The following is a 16,735-nucleotide window of genomic DNA, read 5'->3' as shown; positions in this document are numbered from 1 at the left end:
TTAGTTCCGGAGTATAACAGCTTATGTCTCTACTTGTGGGTTTCTGGTTCTGCTGTCGTAATTATGTGATTTTTTTTCTACATGTAGTAAAAAAGAGGGGGCTAAGTCCAAATAATTGTAACGTCCTGGATACTTTTCATTCTTTTTTCATGTGTGCCTTCCTGCAACGTCTCTGAGGATCAAGAAAAGTAAAAAATGATATACTAAAGAACGCCATGATTACATGTATCTGGACTTAGAAGGGGGAGGGGGGCTAGCTATGTATTTTTTTTTATTTCAATGTGTAGACTGTAGGAGAGTTTCTTCAAAAAAGGTTTTCATTGGAGGTGTTTTTGCCATGCACGCAGGCATCTGTTTCTATCCATGAACAAGTTGTGTGTCAAGTTAATTATTATTACTTGTCACTCGCATGTTTTGCTTGTCCTGGCCATTATTGGCATTAACAGCCAGTGCGCACGAACTCGCACGAACGCTAAAATTTAGTTAGAGGGGCGATATTCTGACGCGTTTTTTAATTCTTGGTCACTCAAGTTTAGAAAGAAAGGGGAGAAATCCAAACAATTACCGACCAATCACAAACGTTGTTGCAAATTTGACCTTATGACGCCAAAGAATTTCCCATAATGCAATTATTGCATATAAATAAAAAAAACTACTATACCAATTGAATAAAAAATATTGCATGCAAATGACATTCCATACCAATTGAATAAAAACTATTGCATTTGAACGAAAATTATACCATTTGAATGAAAAATTATACCATTTGAATGAAAAATTATACCATTTGAATGAAAAATTATACCATTCAAATAAAAAAATATTGCATTTAAATGAAAAAATATACCAATTAAATAAGAAATATTGCATTTAAATGAAAAATATCAAATTTTGGCAACCAATACCATGCCATAACTGACACCATGTCCTTATATTTTAGATGTCCCTCTTTTACTGTTGGTGAGAATAGATACAGCGATACACCATTGTTTTTAGAGGACTTGTAAGGTTTTGGAACCAAATAAATGGAAAAAATCAAAAGAAAAGAAGAATATAATTGTCGTTTTTGACAGAAATGTTAAAAGAAGACAAGATTTACTTGTAATTGACAAGTATTTTTATTCCTAGATATAGTCGTTTAAAAATTTATCCGTCCGATTGTGAAACCAGAATATTAAGATTAAGTACACCATAGTCTGGCAATCACCAAGACAGAATACAGTTTAAGAATTAGGTTGTGTGTGTGTGTGTGTGTGTGTGTGTGTGTGTGTGTGGTTTATTGTGGGGGAGAGTGGTGTGGTAAACAAATGAAAATAGTGATCAATTTGGCAATTTAACGTATTTTTGTTGAGGATGAATGAAATCAGGCAGAATATGTTGTAAATAGAATGCAAGCAATTTCCAAACATAATGATCCCGTTATTTTGAATTTTCATCGATAACATATTCATCCTTTCCCTACAAAATCTACAGTCTGACATTATAAACGAGTTTCAAACACTAGTAGACTTTATAACATGTAGATTTAAAAGATTCTATACAGAAATCCTGATGGTTTGAAACAAGTTCCCATTTCCTACAGTATTCATCAGGATTTGCTAAGCCTATGTTTTATATATTGTGATTGTAACAGCGTGTCTTCAAGGACTTTTGGTAGACATGTAAAGGGTATCAGTGAACAAAATGTATCACCTCCCAGTTTGTGATGGGGTTCGTTTTGCTCAGTTTATTGTTTTCTATGCTATGTTTTATATACTATTGTTTGTCATTTGGTCTTTTTTTATTGCCATTGCGTTGTCAGTTTATTTTCAACTTATGGCAATATCCGAAATTTGGCATTAAGGATGAAGAACTGGTTCTCCTTTATAGCTATATGAGTTTTTAAGAATTTAATTAAAGATTTCCTTGATAGAGGGTTACTGCTCATGTTGACCGTTATGGAATATCTGTTTAACAGATATTGACGGATATGTTCCAATCGTCGTTATAACAATTCCGTTATCCTTTTCACCGAATGTGACATACCGAATTAAACTTACAACCGGGTTTGTACTTATATAAGCAAAATGACGGGTGCCACATGTAAAGAAAGATCTGATAATCCTTTCGGAGCAGCTGAGATCACCCCCAGTCACGTGTTGTTTAGTCGTTAGTGTTCTATATTACGTTTTGTATACTGTTGTTTGTCTTGTGGTCCTTTTTTTTGCCATGGCGTTGTAAGTTTATTTTCAACTGTCCCTATGGTATCTGTTGCCACTCTTTTCAAGTGCAAATAAATTTATATCAAGACAAGGTAGAGACTGAGGTTCGGTTGAAAACAAAACTTTACGACAATAGAGATGATTTCAGCTTCCCAATTGTGAACTTTCCATTTCTATGTAGCAACATTCCAGCAGCGCATGCATACGGAGTATATATCTCCCAATTGATACGATATTCCAGGGCTTGTATTTTCTATCATGCTTTCCTTGATAGAGGGTTGCTGCTCACAAGGAAGCTATTAAACCAAGAGTTCCAAGTGGTGGAGTTGAAATCATCCCTTCGTAAATTTTACGGACGCCATCACGAGTTGATTGACCGTTATGGAATATCCGTTTCACAGATTACAGCGGATATGTTCCAAATGTCGTAACTACAATCCCGTCCCCTTTTCCCCGAATGTTACCTACCGAATTAGACTTATTACCGGGTTTGTACCAACATGAGCAACACGACGGGTGCATCATTTAGACCAGGATCTGCTTACCTTTCCGGAGCACCTGCGATCACCCCCAGTTTTTGGTGGGGTTCCTGTTGCTCAGTCTTTAGTTGCCTATGCTGTGTTTTGTGTACTATTGTTTGTCAGTTGGTCTTTTTCTTTTTTAGTCTTGGTGTTGTCAGTTTATATTCGACTTATGAGTTTGAATGTCCCATTGGTATCTTTTGCCTCTCTTTAAGTGATAAGACATTTTTGTAGTGCGGAACATGAAATAAAAGAAATATATGAGTATTTTTCATTTTTTTTAGGAGTCGTTGGATAAAGTCTGCTGCATAAGAATAATAAAACGTCTTTTTTGTGTCAACAACAGTTGCGAGGACTGAAATTGATATTACATTTTGTTTTGTATTTACATTGTATCTTGGTATTTATATATCCCGGTATTGTGCTATTGTGCTATGGCCATTTTTTGTATTTTTATCTTTCATTTTTGCTTATGTGCTTCGTTTATAAAGTGTCTATATGTTTTTTCTTAAGACTATAACACAATGTTGACTGCTGTACCACAATTTTTGACATTTTTACCTATTATGTCTGTTTGTTTTGCTCACACATAGTTGTCCATTAACGGAATTTCATGCGACTGTCATACAAGTTCGAGGTTTAGCTAGCTATAAAACCAGATTTAATTCACCACTTTCTACATAAGAATATGTTTGATTTTGCCATTTGAAAAGGGACTTTTTGTTTCGAATTTTCCTTGGAGTTCGGGTTTTTTGTTATTTTTATTTTTTACATGGTACTTACGTTGCGTTGATTCTCAACCCCTACAATATATTGGTATTTAGGCCACCCAAGTTAACATTGACATATCATCTTTGTTAGAAACAACAAATAAAGACAAGACAGGGAACAAGTCTACAACTTTGGTCTTCCTAATATTTGTTTTCGAGCATAATAGACAAGGAATACGTTTTTGAAATATAAACATAATGTGTATCATTTGATTTTGTACTAAAATTATTTATAAAAACATAAGACTGTATATGCAATAAAACAAACTTTACTGAAGCTTTTATATTTCATAAAAGAAGTATAATTTAATTTTATAAAGATATTTCCTAATGGTATTAGTTTCATGAAACCAATCAATTCGAACTAATTTTCGACAGGATAAAGGACCTTAACAATTTGTGTTCTGACTGTTTGGCATCTTCCATCACAACACTTTTCATGTCCCTCACAACTTCTATCCACCGTACATGTTTTTCCTCGTGCACCAGAGGCACTTCTGCAAGACCCTGCAAAATATACCAAGTAACATATGAGACCTAAAGTTACATTGAAACAAACGAAATCAATGATTGACATTTATCATGAAACAAGATTGAACTGCCTGAGTTTTGCTACATTTAAAAGACTGCAGTTATGAATATTTCCATGGCGTTTCTGTTGTTTGAAACTACAAAACTCTTCTTTACAATTTCCAATATTTCTTTTGACAGACCAATCTTCTGATGTCTGATTGTCAGCATTGATAACATACATTTTTATCTGGATTATAAGAAATTAATACCGTACAATGATTCTGGTTATAATTTTGTGGGTTATTTTAAGTCATGATCTATTACAGTTGTACAAGATGAAACATGTGAATAAACATCAGAACTAAAAATATTAAAAAAGAGAAACTATATCTTTGATCTTTGACTTTATTAGCAAAAATTGAATGCAGCTATCGACTCCTCTTGAATGCAAACAAATAAATCCTGAGTCATTCTATTTGAAAGAGAATAAAAGATTATTATGATAAAATAAAAATTTAGAGAAACTAAAAACCAAATTAGAAAAACATTTGAAAATACTTTTGGTCGTTTATTCAATTACAAATGTGCATGCATTGATGAGGTATATAATGGAATTGTGTTACAGGTATTTTAGAAATTATAGAAAAGATCATATTTTTCAAGTAGTGAAAAATACGTAAAAGTCTGATTCCTTATCCGGGCTTACCTTTACGTTTTGTCCGTTTTGCTTTTATCAGCTCTTCAACCAGTGTATTAGGTTTGTGAATTTGGAACATTGTGTTCTCGAGAATCATTGAATAGAAATTAATAGCGCAGCGCTTCATATTAGAAATGTGCGCACGATCAACGTTTTGACAACCCTATAAAATTCATAACAGAAGCATTTAATTCTTACATTTACATTGTTATGCTACAACCTTGAAATTAGGAGTTATATCAATCTTTCTGTTTAATTTTCAACGCATTTATTTAACATTGTCACGGACAGCACATGAAGTCATTGCTGTTGTATTTTATACGGAAATAAAACAAGATATTGAGGTGTCTAGCGATAGTTGCCAGTCAACCAAAATAACGGATTATAATGAAAATGTAATTATGTTGATTTTAAAGAAACAAACCTAAGTGATTTCCATCAACTGTAACTGCTACACATCGCATATTGCAACCGTAAGGACAGCATCGATATCCTACAAAAAAACCAAAAAAAAGTTGAAAATTACATTTTTTACATCTTTGTCAGTTTGTGACTAAATGTGTAGGAAATTAACAAATTTGCTTCTTTTTTTGCTATTTTTTATGTTTAAAAATTTGTAATGTATTCATATATCTTACACATATACAGATATCAAACATACAGATTTGTCCATTAGTTAGATAGATCGTAATCAAAGTAATGAATGAATGAATGAATACTTTTATTCTCATAAACAAAATGTTACAGAGAACATATACATATTAACAATATACAAATTTATAGTGCATGTGTGAATTACATATACATGTATCAATTAAAACACATTTAAAAGCTCTAACCTGGAGGAACGACCTTCTCTTGGACGTTCTTAATAAATTTAAGATGCGATAATTGTTTGAGAAAGATTTTCAGGACATTTAATTCAATTTAAGTACTTATCATGTTTATTGCACTATGATAACTTTTTGAGAATGCTTTTCCATACATGAACTAAGTTTATATGACTAATTGAACTTACATTTATCTACGTGAAAGTAAAATCTTACCGAGAACTTATACAAAAATGTCAAATATCGACAAGATATTTTTCACTGACTTCAGTTTTCTTACATACCCCATTCAACACAGTGTGGACCGCACGACATAAAGAACACGTGCTATTGCATCAAGGGTACCATCGGTATTTGTTGTCACGTATTTTGTTCGCATGCAATTTGTTTTGTCACATAACAGCATTTTGTTTGTCTTTCATACGGATATTATTGAGTTAAATGGGTTTTTTAGATGCCTAATATATCGACTACTGTCCAGTCAACAGACTAACAGTGGGCCAACGTTGGAAAGTTGTCGGTCCGTTGGTCGACCGTTGGTGTTGGCTGCACAACATTGGCCCAACTTTGGCAAATTGTCGGTCCGTTGGTCGCACGTTTATTTTGGCTGCACAACATTGGCCCAACGTTGGCAAATTGTCGGTCCGTTGGTCGCTCGTTTGTGTTAGCTGCACAACATTCGCCCAACGTTTGCCTGCTGTTGTAAATCCATATTATTATCTCATGTTGGTTATTTATAATCGGGCTAACGTTGGTATGATGTTAGTAGCAACATAGGGCCGATATGAAATTTTGTAAATAAAAATTGATTATGTAATATTTTACGCTTTATTTCTCTTGGGAGTTGGATAATTTCGATTGCTGCATGCTTTATGAAAAGTTAATGTTATACCGAAAGTGTTCATCAACTGAAAATACATTTACAACTCTATGTTGGGCCAAAGCTGGGCCAACGTCGATTCTATCTTATACTCTATATATAAGCCAGGTAAAATTTATACTGGAATATCATTACTGTAATAAAAACATGTATATCGTAAACATAGATTGCCTGGTTAAAAGTTTAAATTTATTGCAATCATTATTTATAATAACTTTTTTTTATTAAACTTTGTGAAACATAATAATTTAGCAATTATAAACAGAGTGATAATTGATACAGCCAGTCTGTTAATCAAGCACATTCTGATAAGGTTGACCATATGTTAGACACATTTCAAAGATAGTTGCTATGGTAATTAAGTTTATAGGAAATCTGAGTGCAACTGGGATGGTCACTTTTGTGGTTATTTCCTGTTGTGCATTTGTAAGAAAGCAGTGAAACGAAGAAAACAAAAAGAGAAAATCATATCATCTGAGTTTCAAAGAGAAAGAAAGAAACATGTTAGTTGTAACTTTAAAAATTCTGATATATATACGAAAATGAATGACTAATATAATTTTTTTTTTAATCTGAGAGATCTTGTTCAAAATTCAAACATATAATTTCTATCATTTTATAATGTTGATCTTGAAGTTTATACGTTTCGGGCGAAACATTATTCTAGATTTTGTCTAAATATTTGCCACTGAACATTAGTATCATCAAACATTGTAAATTTCCAATATTTCAATATTTTATTTTTGAAATCTATAAAGATTGCATTTATTACCATTATTCATGGGAAAAAATCTGTCTTAAGATGTACCTTGTTCTGTAATGTTTCAGAAATGTGGTATAATGATTTCTACTTCATAGAAATATAAATAAATTTGTTAGTTTTATTATTTCTAAATCGCATGCAAACTTATACGATATATTTGTGAAAGCTGATCATATACAAACTTGCATATGTAACAGTGTTTTAGATATCCAAAAGAGTATTTATTTCTTAATCTTATTAAATTCATTGCAAGAATGTTGCTATTTATATATAATTATACGGACTCGACTGTATTTTCTGGTTACATATGTGTATAACAGTTGTTTTTTCCATATTAAGTTTTTTGTCCTCGGCAAAACTTTTGCAAAACAAAACCGATATTTAAATAGTTTGTAGGAGTAAATATCAGTCAAAAAAAGCTGTCGCTTGAAATATAAAAAAAATAGGGGGATGTAAAAAAAAAAAGACTATACCACACATACATGACATAAGGATATTTATAAAAGAAAAAGACTATAAAGATTATTGTCTGAATTACTTGCAGTAGCTTTTCTTTTTAATATACAATTTTACATTTTAATATGAATTTATAGGTCAGGTATTTGAGTACTGCAGAAGATAAAATAAATCAAAAGGAATAATACAGAGCGAGGAATAAAAGGGATTATTGACAACATCCTGGCTAGAAAATGCATGGGAATGGAGATGAGAAAAAAATGCATTCTACCATCTGATAGCCCAGATTGAATAACTTTAAGTAAGTTAACATAATAGCTATCCTTTAAGCTACATCGGATTCGAATTTCACAGATATATATGCATAAAATGTTTAATACTACCGTTAATGCTAGTGTATTTAGATTTGACTTTGTTTTGTTTTTTTTCAACTAGTTTTATTTATTTAATTCGAACGTTTTTTGACAAAGTTTCCTGTATCCATTTCTACACTCAATTGCCCTGCTTAACCTAGCTAGCGAGGTGAAGTCTAACTATTATGGTAAAGCATGCAATATGTCTTTTGCCTTGGCTTGTATAGGCTAGGGAAAAGAGTATTTTTTCTAACTATTGTAATGTGCCAGGACACCGGAAACAATGTATTTTTTGTATTTTTGTTTATTTTTTAGGAGGATTTAATATATTCTAAATATACATACATTGAGTACTCATTTATTCATTACTTTATTACAGGGGCAGTGACAACTTTTATGAAGATTTGCTAAACTGGATAAAGGATTTAACATAAGCAGTCAGGGGCATTACTTAAACAAGTAACTTTTAAAATAACCAATACAAGTAATGTTGAAAACAAGGCTATTTTAAATATTACTTATATAAGTAACTTTTCTAAATATTATTTTTATAGGTGTCCAATTATACAGATTTTACTAGCTTTAACAAATTTTCACAGTCATATCGTTTTTGCCCATGAAATATTAATTCTAATCCTTCTGAAACACAAATTGCCTTTCTGACGCACTTATCTTTCATATCGACGCTTCTATGTCAAAGATTGGTCTCTTGGGACTATTAAAATACCATTTTCCTTGAAAATCTTGAAGATAGACAGATATAAATAGATAGAAACTTGTGAATAAATTAAGACTTGAAGTTATTTATAATTTGTAACCCAAACAATTACATAAGCTCCTTAAATAAGTGTTATTACTAATTCTTTCAAAGATGTATAAAATAACTTATTCAAGTAATATTTTTGTCATTATTGTTAAAGTAACCCTTTATCTCTATACTCCTCTCAAATTTAATAAATTCTTAATTTTATGATATAAAATGATGTAAAAATTCATAACAACTACATTTAGTCCATGCTTCTATTGAAATTTAAAATGACTCTATTGAGTAATTTTATAATTTTTATTAACAAAAATTACCTATATAAGTAACTAAAAAATTTACTTGTTAAAGTAACGCCCCTGACTGATAAGACGGAGCCAGAAATAGTGAAAAAACAAAGTGAAGCAGAAAACAAAAGGAACACTCTTGTGAATAAAAACCATGTTGGAATACAGAACTAGAAAAATATCTGTATAAAATGAATTATCAATGCCTTCATACAGAGTTTGGATATTGCAACATAAACTGTAATGATATTATACAAATGGGATAAATGATTTATCATGAATAGACTTTATAATTTTCATTCTAGATCTGATTTAGCAACGTATAGATACAAAAAAGAATTTTTTAAACTTAGCTGGTTGTCTAGCTAATAATAAATTATATTTAATCATACCTTTGTATTTACATTATTTAAGATAAATAGGTAATATGAATATGCTCATTGCTGATTGAATTCATTCGAATATGGGTAAAATTCAGAAGTACAATTCCTGGAGAGAGATTGATTGGTTGTTGGTTTACTGAAACGTCCACTGGCAAACATTTCATGCATGTTCAGAAGACAAAGTGGCAAAATACAAAATTTTCGGGTAGTATGTAAGACACAACATGGTATAGTGGATCTGTAAAACGCAATAATTGCAACATTTTAAAAATTTAAAGTAATACTTTCGGAATTTTGAATTAATGCAGTTGTTGCCAGGTAGGAACTTTAGTATCCTTCAAATGGATAGAAAAGTTTATAGATTGAACCAACGGAATGCCAACGTTTGTTAACAGTGTGTATTTCTACGTTGGCCCAACGTTTGTTCAACATCGGCAAGTATTATTCCATTATTGGACCAACGTTGGGCCAATGTATTGTATAAAACCTTACAACGTTGTGCCAACATTTAGCCCTCACGTTGGGCTAACATAGGGCTACTTTGCACTTATACATTGGGCCAACGTTTAAAAACTACGTTGGGCCAATGCATGTAGATACGTTGGGCCAACGTTGTGCCAACGTACCAATGTTGTCTGGGTGTCTATTCATCGTTTTCTTCATTGATCAAGATTACTGAAATTTTTAATGAGTAATCACAAAAGTAATTCAACATCTTGCCATAACACTGTGCCTGTCCCATAGCAAGAACCTTGATATTTTTGCGATTAATTTGTCTTTTCTAATAATACAACATATACACAAATTTATTAATAGCAGAAATATATAATATTACCTGATGGGCATTGATTTTGGTCAGCACAATGGAAATCAAAATCGATAACACATATCGTATTAATGTCAAATTCAGGACAAGTGCCAAGGCTTTGACAGTTCACCTAATAAAAAAAATATAAATCATAGTGATGCTGCATCTAATGATTATGATGATGATGATGATGATGATGATGATGATGATGATGATGATGATGATGATGATGATGATGATGATGATGATGATGATGATGATGATGATGATGATGATGATGATGATTATGATCAAATAGAATATATATTGATAGTGTAGTATTTTACCCAATATTTGAAAAAGTAACTTTATTTTAAATAGTACATATTCAGACAAATGAGAAGACAAGTAATAGAAGATGCAATAGAAACAATAAAAGTATAAGGAAAGATGTTTGAGCAATGGCCAACAGATTATAAGACAAAAATTTAATCTTCAACGCAAAAACTACAGAATAAGAAACGTTGATAAAAGATAATCTTGAATAGAGATAAGGCCAATTGACACTGAATTTATTCCGCAGAATGTTCATTTTTCTAAAATACAAAATACTCTCAATAGAATAATAGCATAGCTCCGTGTATGCAATTTTAATGATTATCTTTTAAAAGCTCTAAATTGTTATTTTGAAAAAATCTTGGCATATTGATATGAGTTAGAAAAACATTTTAACCAAATCAAACTTATATTGGAATCAAAAATATGTATTGTCTTTCATACAAATTATTTCATTTTGGTAAAGATACCCATCGGTGCCAAAGTTTACTGTTTACAAAACCACGCAAAAAAAACGCATCAAATTGTCGTAAACAGCGCTGGATTACTCACTTATTTTTTGAAATATAAAATGTTTCTCAGCATTTTTAGAAAACTCTTTTATATTTCAATTTAAGTAGGTTTTAACAACTTTCTGATAAAAATCCTGTGCCTTAAACAAATAATAGGTAATTGGCAGTTCGTATTAAGGTACTTGATCATATATAGTAAGGTCTCCTCTTGAAGGTATCTTAGGACTAACGTATGTCCTATGATGGCATAAAGACATCTAAGCGTGTTCTAGCACATGTCCTAAATTTTGTCGGTAAGCAAGGACAAAAATGTACATACCTTAAGAAAGTTCTGGAAAATCATAAAATTATTTCTTTTATATTTTGATTTAAGTAGGTTTTAACAGCTTTCTGAATAAAATCATGTGCGTTTAACAAATACATAGGTAATTGGTAGTTCATATTAAGGTACTTGATCATATTGTTGTTTTCTATTACAAAGTATGTCTCTCAAAATAACTTTATAATAATTGCAAACAGTCATTTTATAATGGTAACAGACGTTGCGATATTCAAAATAACTTGTACTAAATAAAATTAACTGCTTACAAAACTTTGAAATTTTGAAATACTAAGGCTTGTTTACCCTATCTGTATTTGGCAAAACTTTTAGAAATTTTTGGTCCTCAATGCTCTTCAACTTCGTAATTTATTTGACCTTTTTAACTTTTTTTTATTCGAGCGTCACTGATGAGTCTTTTGTAGACGAAACGCGCGTCTTGTGCAAATAGTAAATTTCAATCCTGGTATCTATGATGAGTTTTTTTAACAGGATGGAGACCTCTTGAAGACATCTTAGGACGTATGTCCTATGATGGTCCAAAGTCATCTAAGCGTGTTCTAGCACATGTCCTAAAATTTATCGTTAAGCAAGGACAAACATGTATAAACCTTAAGAAAGTTTCCGGAAATCTTAATGGACAAACCGATACATTTAAGACCTCTTTTTTTTTGGATAGATCACCTTTTTCTTGCTTTTGCGGTATCATTAGATAAGACATTATATATAAAAATAGCCAAAAAATTCGACGGAACACTGTACCTCGCCTGCAATTGCTGATGTCAATGTTAAAGAGAGTCGAAAGATACCAAAGGGAATAAGAGTCTAATGTTGATTTCCAAACACTAATCCATCTATCAATCTAATCAGTAAAATACGGAAAAATTCTAATTTTCTTTAGAAGGTACTCCAGATAATCAACAAGCCATATTGCATCTTACATTATTTAAAAGAGAAATTTTTCAGTCCCAGGCCTAGGCGTGACAAATATGAGACTTCTATATATACCAATGGCTGCGTATGAAATCTGTATTGCGCTTTAAATGTATTCTTAAAAGAACTAATCCTGAATCTGTTTATAACTGAATTTTGTGTAGTAATGATCCAATATAAAACGTTAGGTACAAGTATTAAAGAGTTGTTTTATTGATTATCATTAATAAGGCTTAACGCATGGATGAATTAATAATTCTACATGTACATATACGAAATGCTAATTTTTTCTTCTTATTTTTAATCATGATAGCCTCCATATTTTTTTAAACATAACTTTTCTTTATTTCATTGGACTTCAAATACCTTGTTATATTATAAACAACGTACCATTCAACTTTTAAATAATTTCAGATTATTATATGACTGTTTTCATGTCAAAGATGTTATCGCCCATATGTCATGACACTCAACTCAAGAGCCGCAGACTTGTTATACAACAATCCCTTCCAAATGGGGAAATATATTATTTTGTAAAAGTGTTTTACTTGAAAAATGTCAATCTCAACAAAGCAATTTATACTGGTAGTCTATAATATAGGCAGTTGAACATATTTCAATATATATAAGACATATTTAGCCTTAGAATATTATACAGTTATGACCCCCTGTGAGAAGGGGGATATCCCTCCTAAGGGTTATTTTCCCGAGGGCTTAGAAGGGCTGACAATTTTGGATATCTCCTCACTCAAAGAGCCGTAGCTGTTATTTTATACCTAAAATGTATTAGCATTCAATTCCGCCTCACCGGCGGTGAATAATCGGGTTATTCACCGGAGTGTACAATTTGTCGCGGCTTTTCACCGGCCTTGCCGATTTGGACGAAAATATCCGGTTTAATTCACTCTACTTGATCATTTATTAGTCAAAAGATTTATTCAATTTTACTGTGAGGTATATTTATCAACGCTAATATATTTTCTAGTGATTTTACACAGCTGATTTTGAACCGACACAAATTGCATATTAAACAAATTTAGACAGATCTTAATTTCTTACAAAGTTTCAATTTGCTACACTTTTGAAGAGCACAGTTTTAATTTTTGAAAATAAAGCACTTGTTGTATCATATCGTTTTGCATGGTAATATGTTTTTCTTGTATTCTAATATTATCCTCACGTATTCCTCCCCGTGAAAACGCATCGTTTGTGTATATTTTCGAAAATAAGTTGCGTGACGACGAATTGCCACCATCCGATAACGTTACGAACCGTCTAATCAACGTAAGATATGAAATTAACGTAGATTTAATGTCATGAGGCTACTGTAAATCTTTAAGTTATTTACTCTATGTGAATGATAAATCAATGTACAAAATGAATTCATGACGATATTTTTATATTATAAATTGTTTGTATTCTTACAGTTTTGACGCACGAAATGTATTAAGTGTACTTATATTCCTTCAATTCAATCATTATGATAGTACATAAAGGCAATAATACTATACCGCTGTTCAATAGTCATCAATCGATTTAACTGAAACAAATCCGGGTCACCGAGGAAAACACATCAACTATAAGAGGAAAACAATGGAACAACATAAACACTGAACTGTTACAAAAACAAAACTCCAACATACATAGAAACGGACTATTTGAAAACAACTGCCATATTCCTGACTTGGTACAGGACATCAGAAAAAATGGTGGGTTGCACCTGATTTTATGGCTATCCAAACCTCTCACTTATATGGCAATGTATAAAAAAAACGCTAAAATAACAACATTACGTGACAGGAATACAATACAAAAAAACGCAAGAACACTCAGGACAGAGAAATACATACATAAATAATATAATTATAGTACATTACTACATGTAAACCACAGAATAACAACGGACACCGCCCATGTACATCACAATGAATTATGAACTGTGAGTCACATACAACATGTATACTTATATAAGAAAATGGAAATCAAAATTTTAACATAGAAAAAGAAAATGTTTTAAATGGAAAATGAGTAAAAATTAGGACAGCCCTCGTACTACCCACATATTACTATCGTATGGAGGCTGTGATCCATGACAGTCCTGGAGTCTTTCAATAACAGGACTTTCAATGCATTCGTTAGATTTTGTTTTAATTAATGAACTACAATTATGTATTGTTTACGATTTTCTAATAAAGCGTAATACAAAAACAATTTTGTTTTCCTGTTTGGTCTGACCTTATCTTTTTCTTTTTTTCTTCTTCATGTGATCTTGTATCTTGTACACGTCTATAATTCCTATTTCCTGTCATTGAATTAAAATGCATGCGATTCTGAAAGATATTTTACCTATCATAACTTAAAATACCTCAATAAAAGCAACAAATCCCAGAAACAAGATGAAATAAACGTTCATTTGTACCACTGTTGTCATCGCTATGTTGAAGTCTAAAATAACATAGAAGTGCAACAGCCGTTTATACTTGTCTTGAAAAGGATGTTTTTCCCCTAAAATATAATCCCGGATAAAATTAACATTTACTTATGCATACTTACGTTAATAATTCGGTATAGATGCGACAACCGTTATAATGTACAATGTCACCAACATGTGAAATATCAATAATTTAAACAAGCCACACGCATAATTTGACATATGATGCGATTTATTGTTCGCTTTAAATGTAATCTAAAACGTTTTCCAGTGTTACGTGAAATGTCGATTATTTGTCAACAAAAAGGAATTTATACAATTAATCAGACTGGTGTAAATTTACCGCAAATTCATAATTAGAATTTAATGCACAAAATTGTAGAAATACTCAATTTACGTGCCATGTTTTTATATACAAAGAAGGAAACGAGTGATGACTTCTCTTCATCTAATATAAGATTTACTGCAAGTTCCAGGCTACAACATTTAACATCTGTACCTTTTAAAAGGAATCTAAAGATCGAATCAAAACGTTCAAACATAATTGTTTTCCGCCTCAAAATAAATAGGTTCGGAAGAAAAAGTTATCTGTAGCATGAATGTGTTCTTCAATTTTTAGATGCGAAATTTACGCATTGTACGTAAAATATTTCAAATTATTTGTTGTGGTTTGTTTAATTTATTGACATTTCACATATCCATCACAACGTATTACATGTTTACTCTTTGTTTAATTGTGAAATTTATTTACGTTAAAATGCATAGGGAAATGCTACTTTTATCCGGGATTATATTTAAAGTCTAAACCATCCTGGTTAAGACAAGTATAAGTTGCTGTTGATGACAACTGTGTTACAACGTATATTTAAACTTGTATCTGGGATTTGTTGCTTTTTACACTAGTAACGGGTTTTACTACTGAAACGGTCATTTTAAACTGAACAACTCTTAAATGCCTGAATTTACCGCAAGGAAAAATGTCAAGATCTTTTTCAGTTGTTCAGTACATGTTCAGTACACTAACTATCGCGATCGATTAAGTATACGTACCAGTCAGTACTGGTTTAGGTAATTAAGAAAAAACGCGTAGCGTTAAATCCTGTACTGTTAAGTACATTTTAGTACACGTCAGTTCATCGATAAAATAGTTGATTGGGAATTTTCAGTAGCATCCAGTACCAGGTAAATCTATCAATTTTGACATAAAATTGTTTGTGCAGATTCATAAGGTTTGTCTGCCTTTATTCGAGCTTGTTTGTAAAACCACGATTTCTCAATTATATTCATGTCCTTCCATGAACATTTTATTGCTTTGTGCAATTGTCCAAAATAAAATATATGTGAGGGTTAAATGAGAATAAATTACAACTAAAATGAAATATGTTTTCGGAATTGCGTACAAATTTACCTAGCTTTAACGGCTTTCGGTAAAATTCTACAACTTTTAACCTTTAAAAAATGTATACTCAATTGATCGGACTTGACAATTAGACTTTGTTTTTGTAAAAATCAATTTTAACTATAACTATGACATGTAGTTTTATCAGATTAAAATTCATTGAATATCATTTAATTTGCAATGTATATTTGTTCATGTTTTAATATCAAATATACTCTATTGCAATCATAAAAATATAGCAAGTTTTCAAATGGAAAGAAATATTGATGATCGAAAATAACTTTTACATAAAAACTGTAATGTATTTTTTACTTCTTTTTGGTAAATTGTATCTATAAAGATTATGTTCCGTAATGACAGGAATTTTTATTCGAGGTCTGTAAAAATACTAGACACAAACTTTTATTGATACTTCGTTAGTTAGCAAGTAAAAAAAACTCGAAATTTATAACAGTTAAAGAATATTGTTTATACAGCATAAAACATAAAAGGCACCTTAAGTCTCCATTCGTTGCTGCATAATGAGTCGCTAAAAAACGACGATTTTCAAATAAAATGTCCAAAAATAGTTGTCAAATCCGTGAGTAAATACGTAAATACG

At 31.3% G+C, this 16,735-nt stretch overlaps 1 protein-coding gene across 1 annotated transcript; it reads right to left on the bottom strand.

The window, feature by feature from the left end:
* Positions 1-3,745: 3,745 nt before the first annotated feature.
* Positions 3,746-14,801, bottom strand: LOC127729882 (perlwapin-like protein). The gene is made up of 4 exons (XM_052237819.1): positions 14,670-14,801; positions 10,253-10,355; positions 5,127-5,195; positions 3,746-3,999 (listed from the first exon to the last, which is right to left on the bottom strand). The coding sequence occupies exons 1-4, from the start codon at positions 14,733-14,735 to the stop codon at positions 3,857-3,859; spliced, it is 381 nt and encodes a 126-aa protein (XP_052093779.1). The 5' UTR covers positions 14,736-14,801; the 3' UTR covers positions 3,746-3,856.
* Positions 14,802-16,735: the final 1,934 nt, after the last annotated feature.

Source organism: Mytilus californianus, unplaced genomic scaffold (genome assembly GCF_021869535.1).
Source record: "Mytilus californianus isolate M0D057914Y unplaced genomic scaffold, xbMytCali1.0.p SCAF_2, whole genome shotgun sequence".
NCBI classification, from domain to species: Eukaryota; Metazoa; Mollusca; class Bivalvia; order Mytilida; family Mytilidae; genus Mytilus; species Mytilus californianus.
The sequence above is the reverse complement of the archived record's forward strand: the minus strand, read 5'-3'. Positions and strand labels throughout refer to the sequence as shown.

Coding starts and splice junctions, on each gene's coding strand:
- LOC127729882 (XM_052237819.1), bottom strand. CDS start 14,735: ATGACAACAGTGGTACAAATGAACGTTTATTTCATCTTGTTTCTGGGA. Junction 5,196..10,252: donor CCAAAATCAATGCCCATCAG/GTAATATTATAT, acceptor GTTTTTTTGTAG/GATATCGATGCTGTCCTTAC. Junction 4,000..5,126: donor AGTTGATGGAAATCACTTAG/GTTTGTTTCTTT, acceptor TATATTTTGCAG/GGTCTTGCAGAAGTGCCTCT.